Below are 20,002 nucleotides of genomic sequence, written 5' to 3'. Positions count from 1 at the left end.
ATGAGAAAATTTCAGCAAAAGGGAGCGCGCCAAATTGGGTAGAGTTGGTGAGAAGTCCACCATGCATTCGCTTGCACAATTACCTATAGCTTAATCTTCTCGAAAACAAGGAAGATGCTCCCTAGGGAATGGAGGTGAAAAAGGAAAGGGAAAGGAAAGTCCTTCCTCATGAATAAGTAACACGTGGCATTAAGAAAAAGGAGAAGGGGGGGGGGGGGGGGGGGGTTGTTTAAGGGGATCGAGGGCATGGAAGTTCGCGCACGAAATTTGGGGAGATCTAGTTGTCGATGCACACTTAAAAACTAAACCCGGCCACTAATTAAACCCGGGAAGCGCCTATAAATTAATAATAAAGGCCTATAAAGTTGCACATAGGTACAACATGTGTGGGCGGGTGAAATGGCTAGCCCATGCGTCACAAAACTCGGGCTGTGAGGTACTAGGCTCAAAACCGGGCGAAGATCGACGTGATTTTTTGCTTTTTCCGGGTTTTGTTTTGCCTCGGGATCTTGCCTTGGACTTCCCAACCGTGGATTCCCTTAACCCCTCCCTTGTGTCACTTAGTGTTGTGGAAAGTCCTTGGCAGATGTCACGTGAGGGAAGAAAAAGGAAGTCATTAAAGAAATATCTCGAGTCCTTTGCATAGTCTATGTGTCTGTTTTGAACCTACGTTTGTTTCCCTTGTTGCAGTGCAAGGTAGATGGGCGCATAGCAGAGAAGCCTAGGTTCATTGAAGTTTGATCGACTCCATTACATCTTGATCAACACCAACAAATTCTTTTATTGCTCGACTCCATTGTAGCTTTATCAAATTTTGTATTGATTGACTCGAGTGGGTTGGATTGAAGAGAAACTTGTAGACTGCAGGTAGCATTGCAAAATAGGGTGATGATTTGATCTTACAAGGGTATTTATTTCATGCGATGTAGCCGTGGTCGTAGAGGAGTGCAGCAAGCTCACCTAGAGGTTAGGTGGGATTGGATTGACGAGAGGTCCCAAGGATCTCTCTCCCTCTCAATGTTCGGGAAAAATCATATTTCCAAACATACAAATTTCCTTTCCTTGAGTTTGCCAAGAGGAAATTTTAGAAAATTAGGGGTATTTTTGGACTATTTACACTATTTTTCTATATTTTTGGGTGGAATTTTTCCTTTTCCCCTTGCCCTCAACTGGCATTTTTGAAATTGGAAACAACACGATATTGAGCTAAGACACATTTTTCCCGAACACTGCTCCCTTTGAAGGTGCACAGACAGGACATGCCTTTTAATATCAAACGACCAAGTCTACCTTGCATCTCGCGCGTCTAAATTTGATGGTGTCACGTCAATCCTCGCCATGCAGCATGTGAAACACCTCATACACCCTCAGATTAACTGGAGGGAGGTGATTGCAGGATTTCAAGAATTGTGGAAACCTTCATAGTTTTCGAGCACAGCGAGTTTGACTGAGAGCCCCGTCCCACGAAGGGAGAGCCGCGTCCAACGAAGGGGGGCTCTCAGCTTTAAGTTTGTGGAAAAAAGTTTAGAGCCGGGGGTTGCACCATGGATTAGTGGGGGGTGGGGGCAAGAGGGTAACGCATTGCACAAGGTCTCATCCATAGGAGTAGATGAAAAGAGTTGGAGTTTCTATTTTTAAGGAGATCATGGGAAATATTTGATCGGAAAAGGCAAGCCTCTTTTTGAGGAGAGCCTTTCACTACCTAAAAAGATAGCTTATTCCCCTCCTTAGAGCCAAGTCGCGCCAGGGCTAGCAGGGACTGCCAGGGGTAATACAAACCCAGTCGCACCTGTAGGGTAGAAGCGAGGGTGAACATTGGAAGGAGAGAATATCGCTAAAAAGGGTAGAGAGCTGTGAAAGTTTTATTGGCAACGCAAAGAGAGAATGGCACTGCTATCATCTCGAATAGCTTAATCTTGCTGAAAACGAAGGGGTTAAGGGAAAGCTAGCAGGGCTTCGAGAAAGCAACAAACATCCCGTTTTTGGAACTCCTTCCCCCTGCTATCCTTGGGTGCGACCCAGCTCTTAGTAGGGTTACTTGAGGTCTTCTATATTTGTGGAGGAAAACATGGACATACATCTATTTAGTAAACACTCACCCTCTTAACCCATGGTGCAACCCACCTCTTATATTGCAGTGAAGGAATTGCCCAATAAAATGTTGATGGAGTACATCCTGAAGTAACTTTTTGTTCTTAGGGCTGGCCTCCCCTAACCTGTGGGCCTTGATGTACTTGTCTCTGTTTTTGTTTTAATCAAATTTTTCTACTCTTTTCAAAAAAAATGTTGGAGGCCGGAGCACCACCATATGGACGGAGCTGATGATCACAAGGAGCTGGCCGGTTGGCTGTGTGTGAACCCGGCCCCCTAAAATAGACAATATTTGGTCAACATTGTGACCAGTGGCAGTCCGTACCACTGTCTCTGTACGTGGAAGTACTTTCTTTTATACGGCTGTGCTGACGTCGAACGCTTGACTTGTGTTTGTAAACAGAAGTTTATTTCAATTCAAGGGCAATATGCAACGCGTGACGAATTTGCTTTGTTACGTTCGATTATTTTATTACATTTTAGCGCCTATAAATACGTGAACTGCTAGTTTATTAGTCCAGTGCCATGCAATTTGATTCCTCTGCGTAGCTTAGGATCACTTGTGAGCTCAGAGCTCCTTCTGTTTGCACACTCAGAGAAGGTGATTTACACAGAGAGACAGAGGAGAGAGCCTGAGCCTTACTCAAGTGCATGAGAGAGAGAGAGAGAGAGAGAGAGAGAGAGAGAGAGAGAGAGATCTTTGATTCTGATCAATTCTCTGTGGGTGGTGGGGCTTTAGCTGGTTTAGATCTGTGGGGGAGGGGGAGAGAGAGAGAGAGAGAGAGAGAGAGAGCGCTAACTCCAACAGCCTGACATCACAAAATGGACAAGCACTCCCACAACGTCAATGTTAATGACAACCTCAGCCATGGCATCGGCATTGGCTCCGACAACTCCGATGGCGAAGAATATAACAGCGCCAGCGATTTCGAAGACCTTGCTCTTGACGCAGCAGCTTCTACAAACCATGCTGGCCAAAAGCCGAGTGCCTCCATTGAAGTGCCAGACGCAATTATATCCCCAGATCCGCCCATTAAATTTCCTCTCCCTGTGGATTCAGAGTTCAAGGCCAAGAGAATCGCCCTTTTCTCCTTTGCACAGCCGCATATGCGAAGCTTCCACATCTCCTGGTTCTCCTTCTTCATTTGTTTCTTGTCCAGCTTTGCGGCAGCGCCTCTGTTGCCGGTGATTCGGGATAACCTCAATCTCCGCAAGGAAGAAATTGGCCAGGCGGGAATCGCATCCGTTTGTGGTTCGATTGCGTCACGCCTAGTCATGGGGTTCGCATGTGATATAGTGGGACCAAGGTATGCTGGCGCATGCGCTATATTGCTCACGGCACCGGCTGTGTTCTACATGGCAACCGTGTCAACGGCGACTGGCTTCATTCTATGCAGGTGATTTCTTCTTAATATTATGTTACACTGGCTATATGGAATGCTCTTGGGGATGCCCTTATTATATGGCATTCTTAAGTTTTTGCACTTGTATGCCCCTGCAAATTAAGCATTAACCCAAGTCTTGAATCCATGCACATGCAGGTTTTTCATAGGATTTTCACTCGCAACCTTTGTGACATGCCAATTCTGGATGAGCTCAATGTTCAGCTCTCCAATCGTCGGCCTTGCGACGGGGATCACCAGCGGGTGCGGAAACTTGGGAGGTGGTGCCGCACAAATTATCATGCCTGTGCTTTTTGATGTTCTCAGCAACCGAAGCTTATTCGGTGCGTCGCGCTTCACTGCCTGGCGATTATCTTTTTTCATCCCAGGCACTATTCAAGTGCTCATGGGAATCATCATGCTTACCAGCACTCGTGACACACCCCTTGGAAACTATCGGCAGCTCCGGAAGACGGGTGACCGCATGAAGGATAGCTATGTCAAGGTATTCTGAATGTTAATGACATGCTGACAATCATAAGAATGTCTATAGATTTCATGCTCTTTTTTGTCTCTTCCTCTCATATCTATGCTTAAAGTGAGCTCATTTATTACAACCTTTTATGTGTCAGGTTATCATAAATGGGGCAAAGAATTACAGGACATGGGTGTTAGGAATGATATATGGTTTCTGCTTCGGAGTCGAGCTAACGATTGACAATGTTATCGCTGAGTACTTCTATGACAAGTTCCAACTAACCTTATTTGTGGCTGGGGTGGTAGCCTCCCTCTTTGGGTTAGCCAACTTCATCACAAGGCCTTTTGGAGGTGCTCTCTCAGATTTTGTGGCCCATCGATTTGGCATGCGAGGTCGCTTGTGGGTTCTTTGGATCTTGCAAACGCTGTGTGGAGTATTTTGTATCATCTTGCCCAGAGCCAATGGTCTTGGGCCTGCGGTCGTCGTCCTGCTCATCTTTGCCATCTTTTGTGAAGGTGCCGGTGGTGCTACGACTAGTGTTATCCCTTTCATTTCTCGCAGGTTATTCACATGTCCCCATCTCTTGTTGTAGATCTGTGTGCAAACTATGTGGTGGAATGGAATATATTGAATGCTCTGTGGTCTCTTTTGACAGGTCTTTGGGGATTGTTTCCGGGATATCCGGAGCAGGCGGAAATGTGGGGGCGATGTTGCTGCAGCTACTATTCTTCACCAACCCAAGCATAACCATGGATACCGGTCTGACCAACATGGGTATCATGAGTATGTGCTGCACACTTGTCGTATTCACGGTGTATTTTCCGCAATGGGGAGGAATGCTTTGTGGGCCTTCGAGCAAGGTGGATGCGACAGAGGAGTCGTACTATGGAAGAGAGTGGTCCTCTCAAGAGGAGAGCATGGGGATGCACCATGCAAGCATAAAGTTTGCTCACAACAGCAAAGGAGAGAGAGGCAGAAGGAAGGCTCCATCAGCCAATGGAGGCGAGGTGTTGCCATCCCTAACTAGAGTAGCATCTTATGCAACCCCACCACATAACTAATTTATGGACAGCACCACCAATGTGGTAGGCCGGGAATTCTGATCACCGTGCGGGAGCTTAATTCCTACTGAGTATAGGCTGCTGGGCCTCTTCCAGATGTTTGGGATATTTACAACAAGGGGTAACATGAAAGGAGGAAGCTAAGGCCATTTATGTATATTGGAGGGGTCAGGCAGAGCATGCATCATAACAACAAACTCGCAGTTGTCATGTCGGATGATTCCGGAGGCCGTGGCAGCGAGGAGCTACAGTACATGCTTGCTCTCTTGGGCCTCACAGTATGTGTTCCATACTAATTATAATGCAGCTCCAATATTTAGATATATTGCTGCTCGATCCAAACCTCCAAGCTGTACATCAGCTCATGCTCATGAGGTGCCCAATTGTAGACCTTATGAAGCACACTTATATTATATTGTCCTGTTGTACATGCTTATAAATAATTGTGTCTAGTGCTAACTCTGAGGATGCAAATAAACTTCATTAATTCTGACATGATTTCGAGCTGTTCATTATCACAAGAAGTTTTGGACAAATTCTCACACTATTTCCCACATTGTGACTTACCTCAACATCTGTGAGGAACATCATGAGCTTTTGTGAGGGTGCCGGTTATCAGAATACATGACTCCTTGCCACGTCGGGAGAGAGTCCGATATCTAGCTCACGCCGTAGCCGCCCGAGCCCCTAGAGACTGGGGGGATCACGGGGCTCTCACTTATTACGGTACCAAGTGCCTGCTTTTACATCCATGCTTTGGAAACTCACGTACAATACTTGGTGACTATTTTGATCCATGCTTTGAAAATTAGGCCGAACAACCAGCAATAATGGCGTTGTTGAAATTTAGGGAGTAGTTGATTAAGAGCGCCTGGCCATAGACCAATTAGCAATGCTTTTGGAAGGCCGTCTAATCGTATACACCATCTAAACAGCGACGAGCAAGAAAAACGGAGAAAAAGTTTCGCTTATGGGGTGGAGGGTGGTTGGACCACCCTCTAGAATTCGAAAGTGCCTCCGGACCTCTTAGAGCCGGTCAATTGGATGCCTGCAAAACAGGTTGGGTTGTGACTGGAACAGTGTTGGCATTTTTTGGACAGGGAGGTTTGTGCATCGGCTGCTCACCGCTCTATGGGAGCAACGATGGAAAGCCGCATTTTAGTTTAGAGGGCCTTCCTAATCAGACGTGCTATGAGAAGGTGCTCTAAGCACCCCGTCCTAAAAAAGTCACCGTCCAAGGCTAGAAAAACACATTTTTCCTTACAATAGAAAATAAAGGCAAACTTGAAATTCCCTCGTTTTTAGGTCAAAATTTGAAGCTTTTGCCAGTAATGACGCTAAAACTCGTGAAAATTTTTCATTAAAACCATTTTTCTTCATTAAGGCAACCTTAAAATCTAATCAAGATTTTAGGATTTCAACCGGTTAAAATGCACTACACCCCGATTTTTTAATAACACTGTCAATGCAGTTCGCCAACCAATTACAAAGAATTTTATGGACCACTACAGAGATTGTCTAGGGTGCAATCTCGCACAATGCAAGTTGAGAGAACGTGATTTACAAAATGTACCCCTACCAATCACATACAATAAAAATTTTACTTGTTTTTAGTAAATGAAACAAGATTAATTATGGTTTAATTATTTTGAAAAACAAAAAACATATTTTCAATTGCTTACCACCGCACATTCCTAAAAGCACACACAACCTCCTAAGAGCACATTCGCACGTTGTTGAGGGTACGTTCTGAGTTGGAAGCTATTTTGATTGCTCCTCATAAAGGTTAATGTGAAAGCTACGTGCGAACCAAGAGAGAGAAGGCAAAACGTAGGAGAGAGAATGGCAAAGTTGAGCCAACTCTGCCAATTATGGCAAAGTTGAAACTTGGGTGGCTTTTATTTTTGTTAGGTGACAAAGGAGGCTTTTGTCACTCAAAACGCTGCCACAACAATGTGTGAATGTGCTCTATATTCAAGATACATTGCATATCCTATCGTTTATGGTACCTTTTTGTACGTTGTTTGTAATTTAAATAGACCTTGCATTTTTAGGTCCAAGTAACTTGTGCATTTCCATTACAAATACCGATAAATAACTCAAATTTTGGCATATATCCAGGTTGTTTAATTATTTTGATCTCTAGCTGTTAAGGTATTGATCACCTCTAAGTCAATTTCTTTTTTTTGTGGTGGCAAGAGTGGGCAGGGCGAGGACTTTATTTTTTATATTAACTTTTCATCCTAAAAGGATGGTTCTACTAATACCCACCCCATCTTAAAACAACATTGAAGGTTCATAGCGCATGCATGGCCATACTAGTGTCACTGAGGTTTGGATTTTCTCTAGTAGAGTGGCCTTTCACAATAGAAGGCCTCTTTGTGAAAGAAAACTAGATAGTAGTTGTATGGTTAGATTTTGAATTCAAGTTTCGCTTCTCTATTAAGATATTATCCCTACTGCCTCTGTGAGGCTTGGCAATGTTTCCTGAATGATCATTGTGTATGGTTCATGGATAATAATCAACACATGGAACGTTTGTATACACTTAAGGAATAGCTACACTTGTACAATGCTACTTTACTATTTATATATATATATATATATATATATATATATATATATTGAAAATATCACAATCTATTAATATGAAAAAATCATAATGTGAGTACCATGCTCAATCCAAGCCATGCATGGCCACATATATTCGAATGAAAATTGAAAGTCAACCAGGCCACCATCACATTGTTATCACTACAAGAGGTTGTGTGCTCTTGTGATGCTGTTAGCGACGGAAATACACTGGGTTTTTATAACCCCCGGCGTCGCTAAAACCGTCGCTACGAGAACGTCGCTATAAGTGTCACTATATAGAGACGCTCATAGCGACGGTTATAACGACGTTTACACAGAAGTCTATAGCGACGTTTATAGCGACGCTACAGAGCCATAAATAGCGACGGTTATAGCGACGCCCGAGAGATTTTTTTTTTGGTGACAAGGCATTGAATGCCCTGCCACCCATCAACCATATTGTACTTGATTCACTTTTTAAAAAAAGTGCAAGGGTAGATAATAGACCCAAAATAGTCACCCACAAGACGCATTGTTTGCAAAATTGACAAGCGTAAAATTGACAATTGTACACATCATAGGCAAAATGAATTGATTGGCAAATGTAATAATGACAATTGTACAACATCATAGGCATAAAGAATTGATTGGCAAAATGAACTGCGGTGACAAATGTAATAATATACATGGTTCAAAAAGACGTATAAAATCCGTCTCATGATACATAAGCTATGAGAAACCCTAAACTAATGCTATCTAGCTACGGCTAAACTGACGTCGTCTAGTCAGACGTCTCATCGCGTCCAAGCGGCGTATCTGTCGGATTCTGCAAAAAAAGACAATAAGACAGCTTTCAGTAAGTATAAACATATAACGACATTTATAAAACAATACAAAAAATAGAAAAGAGTAAACCCTAATACTAACCATGCCGCCGCGAGAACTGAGAATGTCCATCAGGGCGTTTAAGCCCTTCCTGCCTGCGTACTCGCGCTCGTACGGTGTGGGATCACGTCCTGTCATCGACCACTGTCAAAACATACAAAGATTTTATTATGTTAGAATTAAAAAACTCATAAACCCTAAACTATCGAACATAAAGAGCAATGCGAAAACACTTACAAAATCGACCTCAAATGATGCCCATCCACTGCTCCCCAAGTGGTGCGAGCTCCCTGCCTCTACTCGCGCTCTGGCTGCATCCTTTTGTTGCTTCCACTTGTCGGGATTCTCGCGCGCTGCTTTCTTTGCATTCTTCCAATCTTCTTTGGCCAGCCAATCTGGCTTGTTCCACCCATGCTTGATTGCTTTTTGCACTTCGGAACGCTTGTGTTTACAGTATTCACGCATTCGAATCTTCATCAGGTCTTCATTGAAGCGTTGATCCCGTGTTGGAACGGGAAACTCATCATGAAGTATGCTGATGACTTTGGCTTTTAAATCACTTGGTACCTCACTCCATTTGTTTAGTATGTAGTGTCTAAACAGTTGAGAGCAAAGACCACGCATGCGCGAGATCACCTTCTTGCCGTCATCATCCATGATGATGCCGCCGCTGAAGTCGACAGAGTAAGGCAAGCCCTCTGGCCGGTGACGCGTGAACCTGGGTGTCCCGACAGGGGTCTCTAGCGGCGTGTCGATGGGGGTACGGACGTCAGGTGTCTCCACCGGCGTCTGGGCCCCGAAGCGAGGAGTGTCGAGTGGGGTGGCTTGGCGGAGTAGGTAGAGGTGTGTAGCTGCTAGGAACAGTCAGCGCGCAAAACCTGGCGTAGATGGCGATGTTGTGGCTGGTGTGGGGGCGGCAAAGAAGGGAGGTAAAGAGCCTCGTCGAACACGAGGCGGTGTGGAGGCATCGGCGGTGGAATCCCACAACAACCGCCACCGCCACCACTAGAGCGCCGGTGTCTAGACGAGTGTGAAGATCGTCTCGTCGACACCGAAGCTTCAGAGCGCGCCGAATGCTCCGAAAGAGAGGGAGATGCGGATGGAGTAGGAACGCACGATGATGCGCCAGAGCGATGACGCTCCACGTACCACTGTCTCTGCTAGTGACAAAGAAGAAAGAAACTCCTCATCATCCATACCTGCATTAAACACACGAATATTTAAACTTAATATTGAATGAATAGAGTAGACAATGACGCAAAGACCATTAAATACAATGACGTAATGACGCATATAAATACAATGACGCAATGAATTGAGTGATAGAAGAGGCAAGTCGAAAACTCAGAATTTTCAATCAAAAGATGTGAGCGCGAGTAGAAAAGAGCGTTATACACCATGGAAGGTACTTAGAGAGCAGAGCTTTTACAACACGGAGCAAAATTGTTCAAATACAATATTTGTGGCTTTAAGAGATCTCTCTCTCATCCTCGCATAACTCAGCATAACTTCCTATATCTATATAGAGCTCTCCGTTTAAACACATATCCTTGCTCCTCTGCATGCACCCCATATAGAGTAGTAGCATCTTGATGCTCGTCTGGCACCACCGCAGCGGCTTCTGATTGAGCATCTTCTCTGATCTCCTCCATTGATGCCGTTGTGATTGGCACATGGTAGCCTTCATACGTCCTTGCACTACGAGGGGCTACCTCTATGACGTACCACCAGTTTGATGTAGACTATGTAGGATGAAATATTACCTGCCAGAGCCACATAACTTACATGAGATCTTTCAAGCACATAACTTGTAAAAGGGGGATGTTAACTATTTACATACTTACTTGTTCACAATGCTCGGGTAGTACGAAAGTGTCTCTTAGGTCAGTCCATTTCTTAGTAGAATCCACCTCAAGAAAACCAGACTCTCCTCTACGCACAGTAGCGTTGCGACCCTCCATGATTATCTTGAACCATTGCACGTCAAACAAGTTGACAAAAAATCCTTTGTAATCGATCCTCAAAATCTCTTGTAGCGTGCCGAAGTAAGTGAGTTCCGCCACCACAGGATCTGCATCAGAGGAACGTCGTCGACTAGACTGTTCAAATTTTTCCATGATTCCATAATCTTGAGTAAAACGCTTTTTGTCGATCCGTTCCACCCTAAAATGTCGACCTTTACACCTTGCTACTGTGTATGACTTATACTACAACGAACAAAGATTATGAGTGGCCGTTCAAACGTTTAGAAATAAAGTCACTAGCTAGTCGTACATTGCAAACTTACCTTGGTCGCGCAACCCCGAGAGTACTCCTACTCTTCCTCAGTCACTTCGTCACCGCATTGTTGTGCGCTTTTCAATTGGCTGTGCAACCATCTTAAGCTCATGAATGTTGGTAGGCTCTCCAGACCCGTCGGATAGTGCATCGGTGGTCGTCTTCCCCGTCTCCACTCGATTCGTGCCCTTTGTCGCTCTTGCTTTGCATCCTCATATTGTGAAATCCACTTTTGCATCACTGGATTGTGAAGCATGCAAAATCGGTTGATTTTAGCCTCTAGATCTTCCGTCATCTTCTTCTCAACACCAAGATTGCACATGACAATCCCAGATATGCGCTCATCATCTATGGTTCGCCATAGCGTGTCTCGGGCTTTATCAAATCCGTCTAGCCACTCTCCAATGTACACTAGGGACTCTGATACCAACCAACCTTCTGCCATGCTACCCTCCGGATGTGCCTTTTGACGCACATATCCCTTAAGCGTTTTCATGAAACGTTCTAAGAAGAACATCCATCTGGAATGAACTGTGTCAGCTATTTCCACCTCATCAACTATGTGAACAAGAAGATGCACCTGAATGGTTAGCATGGTAGTAGGAAAATGTTTCTCAAACATGCACACAGCTCCGCAGCATTTAGTTTGGCGAATGGTATGGAGTCTACGTTGATCTCCTTTTGTGAGATCCATTGCACCAGCTTTGCAAGTTTGTAGATTGTGTTACGGATGTCGAGAGACAAACATCCCTCAATGGCAACCGGTAAAATAAACTGTAAAGTATGTGCAGCAATGATATTAAAGTCCATATTTTATGCAATGATATTAAAGTCCACTATGAACGTACCTGACACATTTTATGCCAATCGTGTGACTTCAAACCGGTAAGCTTTCCTTCTTTAGTAAAACACGTTCGGAGCGAGTGCATTACGCCAGTGGGGGTCCGCAAAGATCGAATGGTCTCTTTTACTTTGCGTTCTTGGGCTCCTGTGAAAATCCATGGTGCTTTAGGGAGTTTTATCGATCCATCAGACGCTGTTTGCAGCCAATATTGCTCCATACGATCCAGATTTCTAAGGTCAACTCTGGCTCCCAAAGTATCTTTCTTGCCGGTCAGATGGTCCCATAGTAGATTACCCACATTCTTGAATATGTGCATTGGATCGAGCAAGTGATTGATCATGAGTCGGGGCCAGTATGGTAACTCGTACCATAGAAATAGTCTCTTCATCCCTGGAGGCAATCCGTCATCGCACATCTCCTTCTGCTCTAACCATGCTTGTGCAGACATCCTTGGTGGCTCTCTTCCCAAAAAGCCGTCGCGTAACACATGATTCTCTGGAAGATACGCTTGATGACCTTCGTAGATTTGCTTCTTCAGTGAGGGCGCCCTATGTGCATTCAGTCTAGGTCCACATGTGACACATGCTCTGTATCCGCTTGTTTGAAGCCCTGCATGTATACACATGATAATAGATCAACTATGGGAAAAAACAAGATTTACAGTGTCTGAGTGAGGAGTGTCAATAGATCACCTGAGCATTCTGTTAGCCCGGGATAGTCATGCATGGTCCACATTAGAATGCCTCTGATCAAAGCATTCCATCGTCCTGTGTGTCGGCTCATATCCACCACCTCTATGCCAATCCACAATTGTTGTAGCTCTTCCAATAGTGGACGAAGATACACATCCATATTCTCCACTTTATATCGCCCTGGCATAATCAAGCTTAGTCATAGGTGCCCCTTCTTCGTAGTCAACCACGGGGGAATGTTGTAGTTGACGATGACAACGGGCCATACACTGTAAGATGTTGATCTTTGACCAAATGGATTTACGCCATCCATAGCTAGGCCTAAGCGCAAATTTCGAGCTTCCCTGGAAAAGTCCGACCATGTTCCATCTATATGTTTTCAGGCTGCGCAATCTGTAGGAATTCGTAGCACACCATCCGAAGATTTATTCTCCTCATGCCATGATGCTAGGGCGGCCATGGACTTACATTCGAGGAAATGCTTGATGCGAGGAAGCAGAGGAAAATGTCGCAAAACCTTTTGTGGAATTTTTGTCCCGTGGAGATCTACTCGATATCTTTCGGAATCACATTTCGGACACTTCTCTATGTCTATGTATTCCCCTCTGAAAAGAATGCAGTCAATTAGGACAAGCGTGGATAGAATTGTAATCCATCCCCAAGTTTCGCAAAATCTTTCTTGCTTCATCTCGGGAATCTGGCATCACATTGTCAGCTGGTAGTATGTGCTCTTTAAGCAATCTACACAACATAAAAATACGATACAGTCGTGTAAAAATCTATCAGATCATTATACATTTAGAGTTTTATTAAAGTAAACTAATTGTAATAGATCACCTGAAAAGTGTTGTGACGCTAGTTTCACTCCATCCAAACTTTGCGTGCATGTTGAGAAGAACCAGGAGTGCATTCAATCTAGACATACGTGCTCCATTATACAATGGCGTATCGGCTTCACTTTTCATATCATCATAGATAAGCCTTTCTGAATCCATGATCGTCTCGATCATTTCATCAATCTCGGGCTCAAACATTGCCTCGTTGGGAATGTGCTCTGCATGATCCTCCCCCGTGCTGTCAGAGGCTACATCTTGTGGCCTCACATATGCTGCTTGACCAAAGCGCCTGCTAACACGTCTATTGGGTTGCAAGATTGCTGCTTGTTGGCCAGCGTCAGAGTCCAACGAGTTATAATTGGCAACAACTCGATCTATAATAGATGGATCGAACTCGCCAAATTCGCGAACATGCTGCAAAGAAACACGTCTTGTCCGTCGCACAGCATGCTTGCATTGATTACAAGGACATAAGACCCTCGTTGAGAGATAGGTGTTTCGGTTGGACGGTCCCACATCCTCGTCACTACTCATAATGAGGATAAAAATCTTATAACTTGGATAACAAATTTAATATTCTATTGGCATTCTTCGTCTTATCTCTCTCTCTCTCTCTCTCTCTCTCTCTCTACCTCACATTCTCTAGTCATGTCCAATCCCCGCACACCTCGGTCTAGAGGTGCACGGAGATCAGAACCACCGGGTTATAATCTCGTCTTTATTGGTCAATACCTATATTTGTGGGTATAAGAAATCTACAGAACCACGTCTACATGATACTGCATGTAGTGGACAAAACCCCTTTGCCTCTTCTCTAGCTGTAGCACTTCACAACATCTTAACATCTTTTCACAGTAGATCTTTTCACTGTTCGTCTAACTCTAAACCCTAAACCGTAAGTAATTCTTGCGTGGACTCGATCTAACGTAAATAAGCGTAAATCTAAATAAACGTAAATGTAACTAAAAATAAACCTAAATCTAATTTAACGTAAGTCTACATCTAACCTAATCTTTAACGTCTTTTGGGATAGTTTCCTACGACGTTAAAACTCTCTTCTTTTTGTGTGTGTGTGTGTGTGTGGGTAAACCTAAATAAACCTAAGTCTAATCTAATATAACATAAATCTAAATCTAACGTAAATTATGTTATATTAAAAACAAAGAACTAATCTAACAGGGATTATAAGAACCTTAAAACTGATTTAACACATAATTTTTCACATAACTCAGCAAGAGTTGGCATTCTCATCACTAAAGATGTGAGAGTTAACTTCCGGCGGTGACGCTGCCTCATCTCCATCCACATCTGACGACAGCAATTGGCCCTTTGGACCGTTCTTGCTCTTGTTACTAACTTTGAAGTTGCTGTTGAATGACTAGAGGTTGTCTAGATGGTCATTGTCGGGGATGTAGTGACTCTTGCCGCCCTGAAGATCCACCTTCTTCCCTATCTTCTGAAGACATTTCACCAGTACTTTTGGATCGACGGAGCCCACCATGAGTGAAGGCAGCAATACCCTATATTCCATTGAGGGCTTTCTTCACCCGCTTCATGCAGGCATCGCAGTCTATGGAGACCTAAATCTAATATAATATAACGTAAATCTAAATCTAGCGTAAATAAACGTAAATCTAACTAAAAATAAACTTAAATCTAATCTAATTTAACTTAAATAAACCTAAATCTAATTTAACGTAAGTCTACATCTAACCTAATCTTTAACGTCTTTTAGGATAGTTTCCTACAACGTTATAACTCTCTTCTTCTTGTGTGTGTGCGTGTGTGTGGATGTGTGTGCCAATAAAAAGAGATAAATGGTATAACCTTTCTATCACCCATGCCAAGTATGATAGATTGGTTATGCCATTTCCCTCTTGAATAATAGGCCTCAATGTGTGTGTGCATTATTTTGTTTTGCATGTATGTTGTGTGTGCGTTTTGTGTTTTGTTTGTATCTTTCTCTCTCTCTCTCTCTCTCTCTCTCTCTCTCTCTCTCTCTCTCTCTCTCTCTCTCTCTCTCTCTCTCTCAAAAACACTATGTGTGTGTGTTGTGTGTGTGTGTGAGAGAGAGGAAGAGGGAGAGAGAAAGAGGGGAAGGGAACATGAGAGTGAGGAGAGGGAAGGAGCATACCTGGCTCTCCTTCCTCTCCTCGTGTGTGTGTGTGTGTGTGGAGAAGAAAGAGAGAGAGAGAGAGAGAGAGGGAGAGCGTTACCTGCTCCTTGCTTGAGGGCACCGAAAAACTCAGATCTGAGATCTGAGTTTTTGGGCGCTCTCTGTTATTTTTTTTAGCCTAGCCGGCGTCGCTATGAGCGTCACTATGAGCTTCGCAAATTTACTTGTAAATTTGCGACGCTCATAGCGACGCCGGGATTTTTTTTTTTTGAGCGTCGCTGTGTGAGCGTCGCTAATATGAATAGCCTCTTGTAGTGTATGGATTTGATGATAAGACTTATCCACTTCCATTCGCCATAGGTTTTGTCTTTTCCAATCCCACGAATAATTTTCTTTCTATCTTGGATGATCTCTACGTAGCCAGCTCTCGAGAGATCTTAGGCAAACACTCAGCCATTCCTGGCCTTCCAAACATGGTGGAAAAAGCAGAATCTAACCACTTGAGTATATATAAGAATCGGATGGCTTTTTATCCCCTTCCCTCCAAGGAGCAGATCATTCTTGGAGAACCCAATCCTCCAAGCCCTTTGGATCATTTTGCACACCTTACCTGCCAGCCTCTAACTCCCTGGCATTCCAAGAATAAGTGTGGTAGGTCCTCCCTAGCAGTTCTGCATCCCGAGCACCTATCAGAGCCAATACCTCGAGCTAAGACCTTAACATATGTTGTTTGGTAGGCTTCCCTATAACACCTTCCACAAAAAGGTCTTCATTGATAAGGGAAACTGAGGGTTCCATATGCTCTTCATAGACATCAGCCACCGATCCTCTCTCCATTGCTTGCCCCCCTTGTTTGTTAAGGAGAGCAGACCAGTCTGCCTTATGCATCAGACCTAACTAAATGCCCTTGGTGTGTGGTTTGAGAAAGTGGTTGTTGTAGCCATCCTTAGGCTTTCCACTCAAAGTTAGAGCGCTGATGGGCATTAATAGACTGTGTAGACTATTCAAAAGTTTTTTTTATCAACAGACTCTCCGTGCCATTAGGACTTGTTTGGGGTCTTCTTGGGCCCTTTAAATTGGACGCTTAGTGAAATGCTTAAAATGCTAATGCAGGTCTGACCAAGCTAATGGCATAGGCCGCAACATACATATTTGCATTTCTTCTAAAAGAAAATAGGTCTCAATAATATCTAGTCTCACCAGATCTTCTCAGATTTTTTGGTGTTAGTACAGCCCCACATACCACTCCCCTACTTTTGAATTTGATTTCTTTTTCACTTTTTCCTCTCCCCTTTTGGGGGTGGTGCAAACACCTTTCTCTCTCTATGCTCTCTCTCTAAAACAAGTTTGGAGGATTATGCTTGGGTTTAGGCTTCCTATTCTCTCTCTAGAAGCTATAGCATGCAAATCTAAAGCTCTTCTACCTCCCTCACTCTCTCTTGTAATAGCTCACCATAGCTCTTTCTCTCTCTACTGTGCATTGTTGCAGACCTGCACATCCTTGCAAGCTCCATCTTCATCTCCACCTCCATCTTCACCTCCACCTATACCTCCATCTCCATCTCCAGTTGCACCTGCACCTCCATCTCCATATCCATGTCTATCTTTATGTCCATCTCTATTGACAGCTGGGTCAATAGCACGACATGACTCAATCAAGCCTTATTCTCTTAGAGTTATGGAATACTACGGATCATGGTTATAAACGTCATTTGTAATAAGTAGCTAGTTTAGTTGTAGAATTCGGGGTGCAATGGCACATCCAGATTGTAAATACCAAGCCATTTGACCCCTCAAACTCTATTTTTGGTTAAGCTAAGGTAGCCTTAGAATATAAGGTACCTAAGTCACTTTTGTAAACTATAGAAGGATTAGCTCAGAGACTTGCTCCTCTAGTCAAATTTGACTATCAAGAACCTCTATGGTGCGAAATTGAGAGAAAATGGACAAACCATACGAGAGAAGAGTGTTACTATGGCATGGATTATGCTCAGGAGAGGTATGTACAACCTCTTCCAGTAGCACCTACTCCACCTAGATACGTTATGGGAAATGCGCCAGGTCTAGTAGGAGTTGCAAGGCCACATCTTGTCTTAGGACAACAATCTCCACTACCAGGTGCTAGAATGCCTGTACACATGAGATATACACAGATGCTAGAACCATCCAATAAACAAGCGCTAGTACCAGCTGCAATGTATTATAACAACCAAAGTGGGTACTACCCTTCAAAGCGACAAAAGATGAGAGAAACACATGGAGTGGTGAGGCCAGTACAACCTCCACCTCTTGCATTTTGAATTGAAGAAACAAGGGATGAGATGGATGAAAGGACATTGCGGTTCATTGTGAATAGAGGATTAGCTGGGTCAGAGCTTGTTTACAGCCAAGAGGAGCTGCAAGAAGAAAATCTTCAAGATTGTTACAAAAGCTGTGACAACCACTTGGTCAAACAATGTCCTTAGACAACGCAGATCACACAAGTAGATGTCTATTATCTTGAATGTGGTGTCATTCACTTGATCCCCGACTGTCCAAAAAATCCAAATCGAGTCAGAAAAATCACGACAACTATCTCAGGAATTGTTCAACTACCCAGTAGCTCAAAAAAATGAAAACATCATACTAATTCAAGTAGTTACGAGAGCGCAAGCTCAAAAGGAAGCTGCCGAGAACCCAAAGATAGAGAAAAAAAAAATTGATGTGAGTCCAGAGACGAGCGAACCAAAGACCGATGCACATAGTCAAAGAACCAAGAGAAAACGGAATAGCTGGAAAGCTAGAAAGGCCAGGATGAAATCACATAGGAAACGAGAGAAAAAACCCCTGGTTGAGAAGCTTACCCAAACTGAAGAGAAGATAAGACAATATGAGGAAATGGTTGCACCTTCCCTTACAAAGATGTCTCAACCTCCAGAAAAACCATTCACATATGAGAAACTAACAAGTGCTAGTTCAGGAGGATCAGTATTGGTCGAGAAGGTTAATGAGCCATTAGACGCCCTCTTGAAATCCTCTGAAACTTTGCTCAAAAGCAACCAAACCCATGAACAGAGGTGGATGACATATCCATATGAAAAAATAGAAAATGATAGGCTTGACATGTGCAAGAAAACAATTCAAAAAACCCAAGCTTTACTAAAACCACTAGTTGAAAAACCCGAGGGTGTGATCCCTTTCGCATCTACACTAGTAATCCCACCAAACCAGGAACAAAAAGAGTCAGATTCCAGTCATGAGCACACAAAAAAGATCAAGAACCCCACATTAGAACCAAGGATAGTGTTGAATACCACGGATAGCTCTTCCGAGGAACTTCACATAACTATACCTGACAATTGTAAAGAAATAGATGGTCTTTGATGAATTGTGGAAACAAGTCAGAGAGGCCAATGAAGCAAGTGGGCTAAGCAGACGAGTAAACCAAATGGGTGATGGAAGAGGAGTGTCTCTTCCATCAATAGAGGAATTTAAAGTTGAATCTCAAATAAATTTAGAGGTAGAATTGTATTGGGGAGACAAAGGATCTGTACAGTCTATGGATAGTCAACCCCATTAAGTTAAGAACACTACCATCCTATACTAGAGAGTACGAGGCCAAATCAGAGGTTGTTGCAGTCCTGTCACAGAGACTATCTCCCAACAAGGTCATTGATTTGAAAGGGCTGATATATTCTATCTACCCTAGTCACCTGTACGATAACGTTAGCCGAGTTGCGCAGAATATGACCAAACATATGGGCTACTGTGGAAAAATGTCTAGAGAAATTTGGTGTTAAAAAACCAATGACTCGAATTGAGGAAGGGATCAAAGAGCTAAAAATACCTCAACTAAATACTAGGCCACTGTCGTTAAACAAGGTCAGCGAGTATTACGAAGGAGAAAATGGGAACACCACTTTTCATGTGGAATTTCAAGGTGTAAAAACCATGGCAATCCTTGATACTGGAACTGGCGTTTCCATCACAACAAAAGAGTCTCGAAAAAATGGGAAAAACCAGCAGTGAGGGCTACCAGGATGAAACTGCAGCTTGCGGACGGACACATAGAAAGGTCCATAGGACTGTTAGAAAAAGAAATTGTTACTTCTTGTGGCATTGAATATGAGAAAACCTTTGCTATTGTTGACTTTGGCAAGAAGAACAACTATGACATCATTCTAGGAAGACCATTCATGAGACAACTAAAAATGGTCCAAGGTTGGGTTTATGACTATATCTACCTGATACATATGAAAACCATAATGAGGATAAATTTGAAGGACCATAGTTACAGGGATGTGACGAGAACACCTATGGAGGAGTTTGATTCCGCTACTGTAGCCGGATCAGAACTCCCAGCATGGTTGGATAAGCCTAAAGAACTGTGGATGTGTGGAGCTTTGCAATGCGAAAGTTTAAAGCGAGAGGAAGGCATCCTAGAAAGGGTAATTGATGATACGGATTACATCCCCAGAACCCTTTCTTAAGGAAGAATTAGAGCCACTTGAATGGGACATACATCTTGGCTACTCTTGATGTGTGCGCTATTCAAGATGATCCAACAACGAAGTTTTGTGATGAAAATGGCTATGATGTTGTTCCTTACTTCGCAGTGAGTGAAATCTAGGAAAACGAAGACAAAGAAGAAGACGAATTTTATGACTCTATAGAACACTTGGAGCTTCAAGAAGATGTCGACAATGGAAATCCGAACGACACAGCAGGTGACATAAACAAAACTTTAATTAATGCATGGTTTTATGATTGTCCAGATCAAAAACACA

The 20,002-nt window shown here is 43.4% G+C and overlaps 1 protein-coding gene across 1 annotated transcript; it reads left to right on the top strand.

The window, feature by feature from the left end:
• The first annotated feature begins 2,618 nt into the window (after nt 1-2,618).
• LOC147465943 (high affinity nitrate transporter 2.5-like) lies at nt 2,619-5,510 on the top strand. Its single transcript, XM_086522895.1, has 4 exons — nt 2,619-3,488; nt 3,633-3,978; nt 4,106-4,512; nt 4,607-5,510. The coding sequence occupies exons 1-4, from the start codon at nt 2,914-2,916 to the stop codon at nt 5,010-5,012; spliced, it is 1,734 nt and encodes a 577-aa protein (XP_086379021.1). The 5' UTR covers nt 2,619-2,913; the 3' UTR covers nt 5,013-5,510.
• The last annotated feature ends 14,492 nt before the right edge of the window (nt 5,511-20,002 follow it).

The sequence above is a fragment of the Adiantum capillus-veneris genome, chromosome 1, assembly GCF_014529385.1.
Source record: "Adiantum capillus-veneris isolate H3 chromosome 1, ASM1452938v2, whole genome shotgun sequence".
Taxonomy (NCBI): domain Eukaryota; kingdom Viridiplantae; phylum Streptophyta; class Polypodiopsida; order Polypodiales; family Pteridaceae; genus Adiantum; species Adiantum capillus-veneris.
This window is presented reverse-complemented; position numbering and strand designations above follow the sequence as displayed.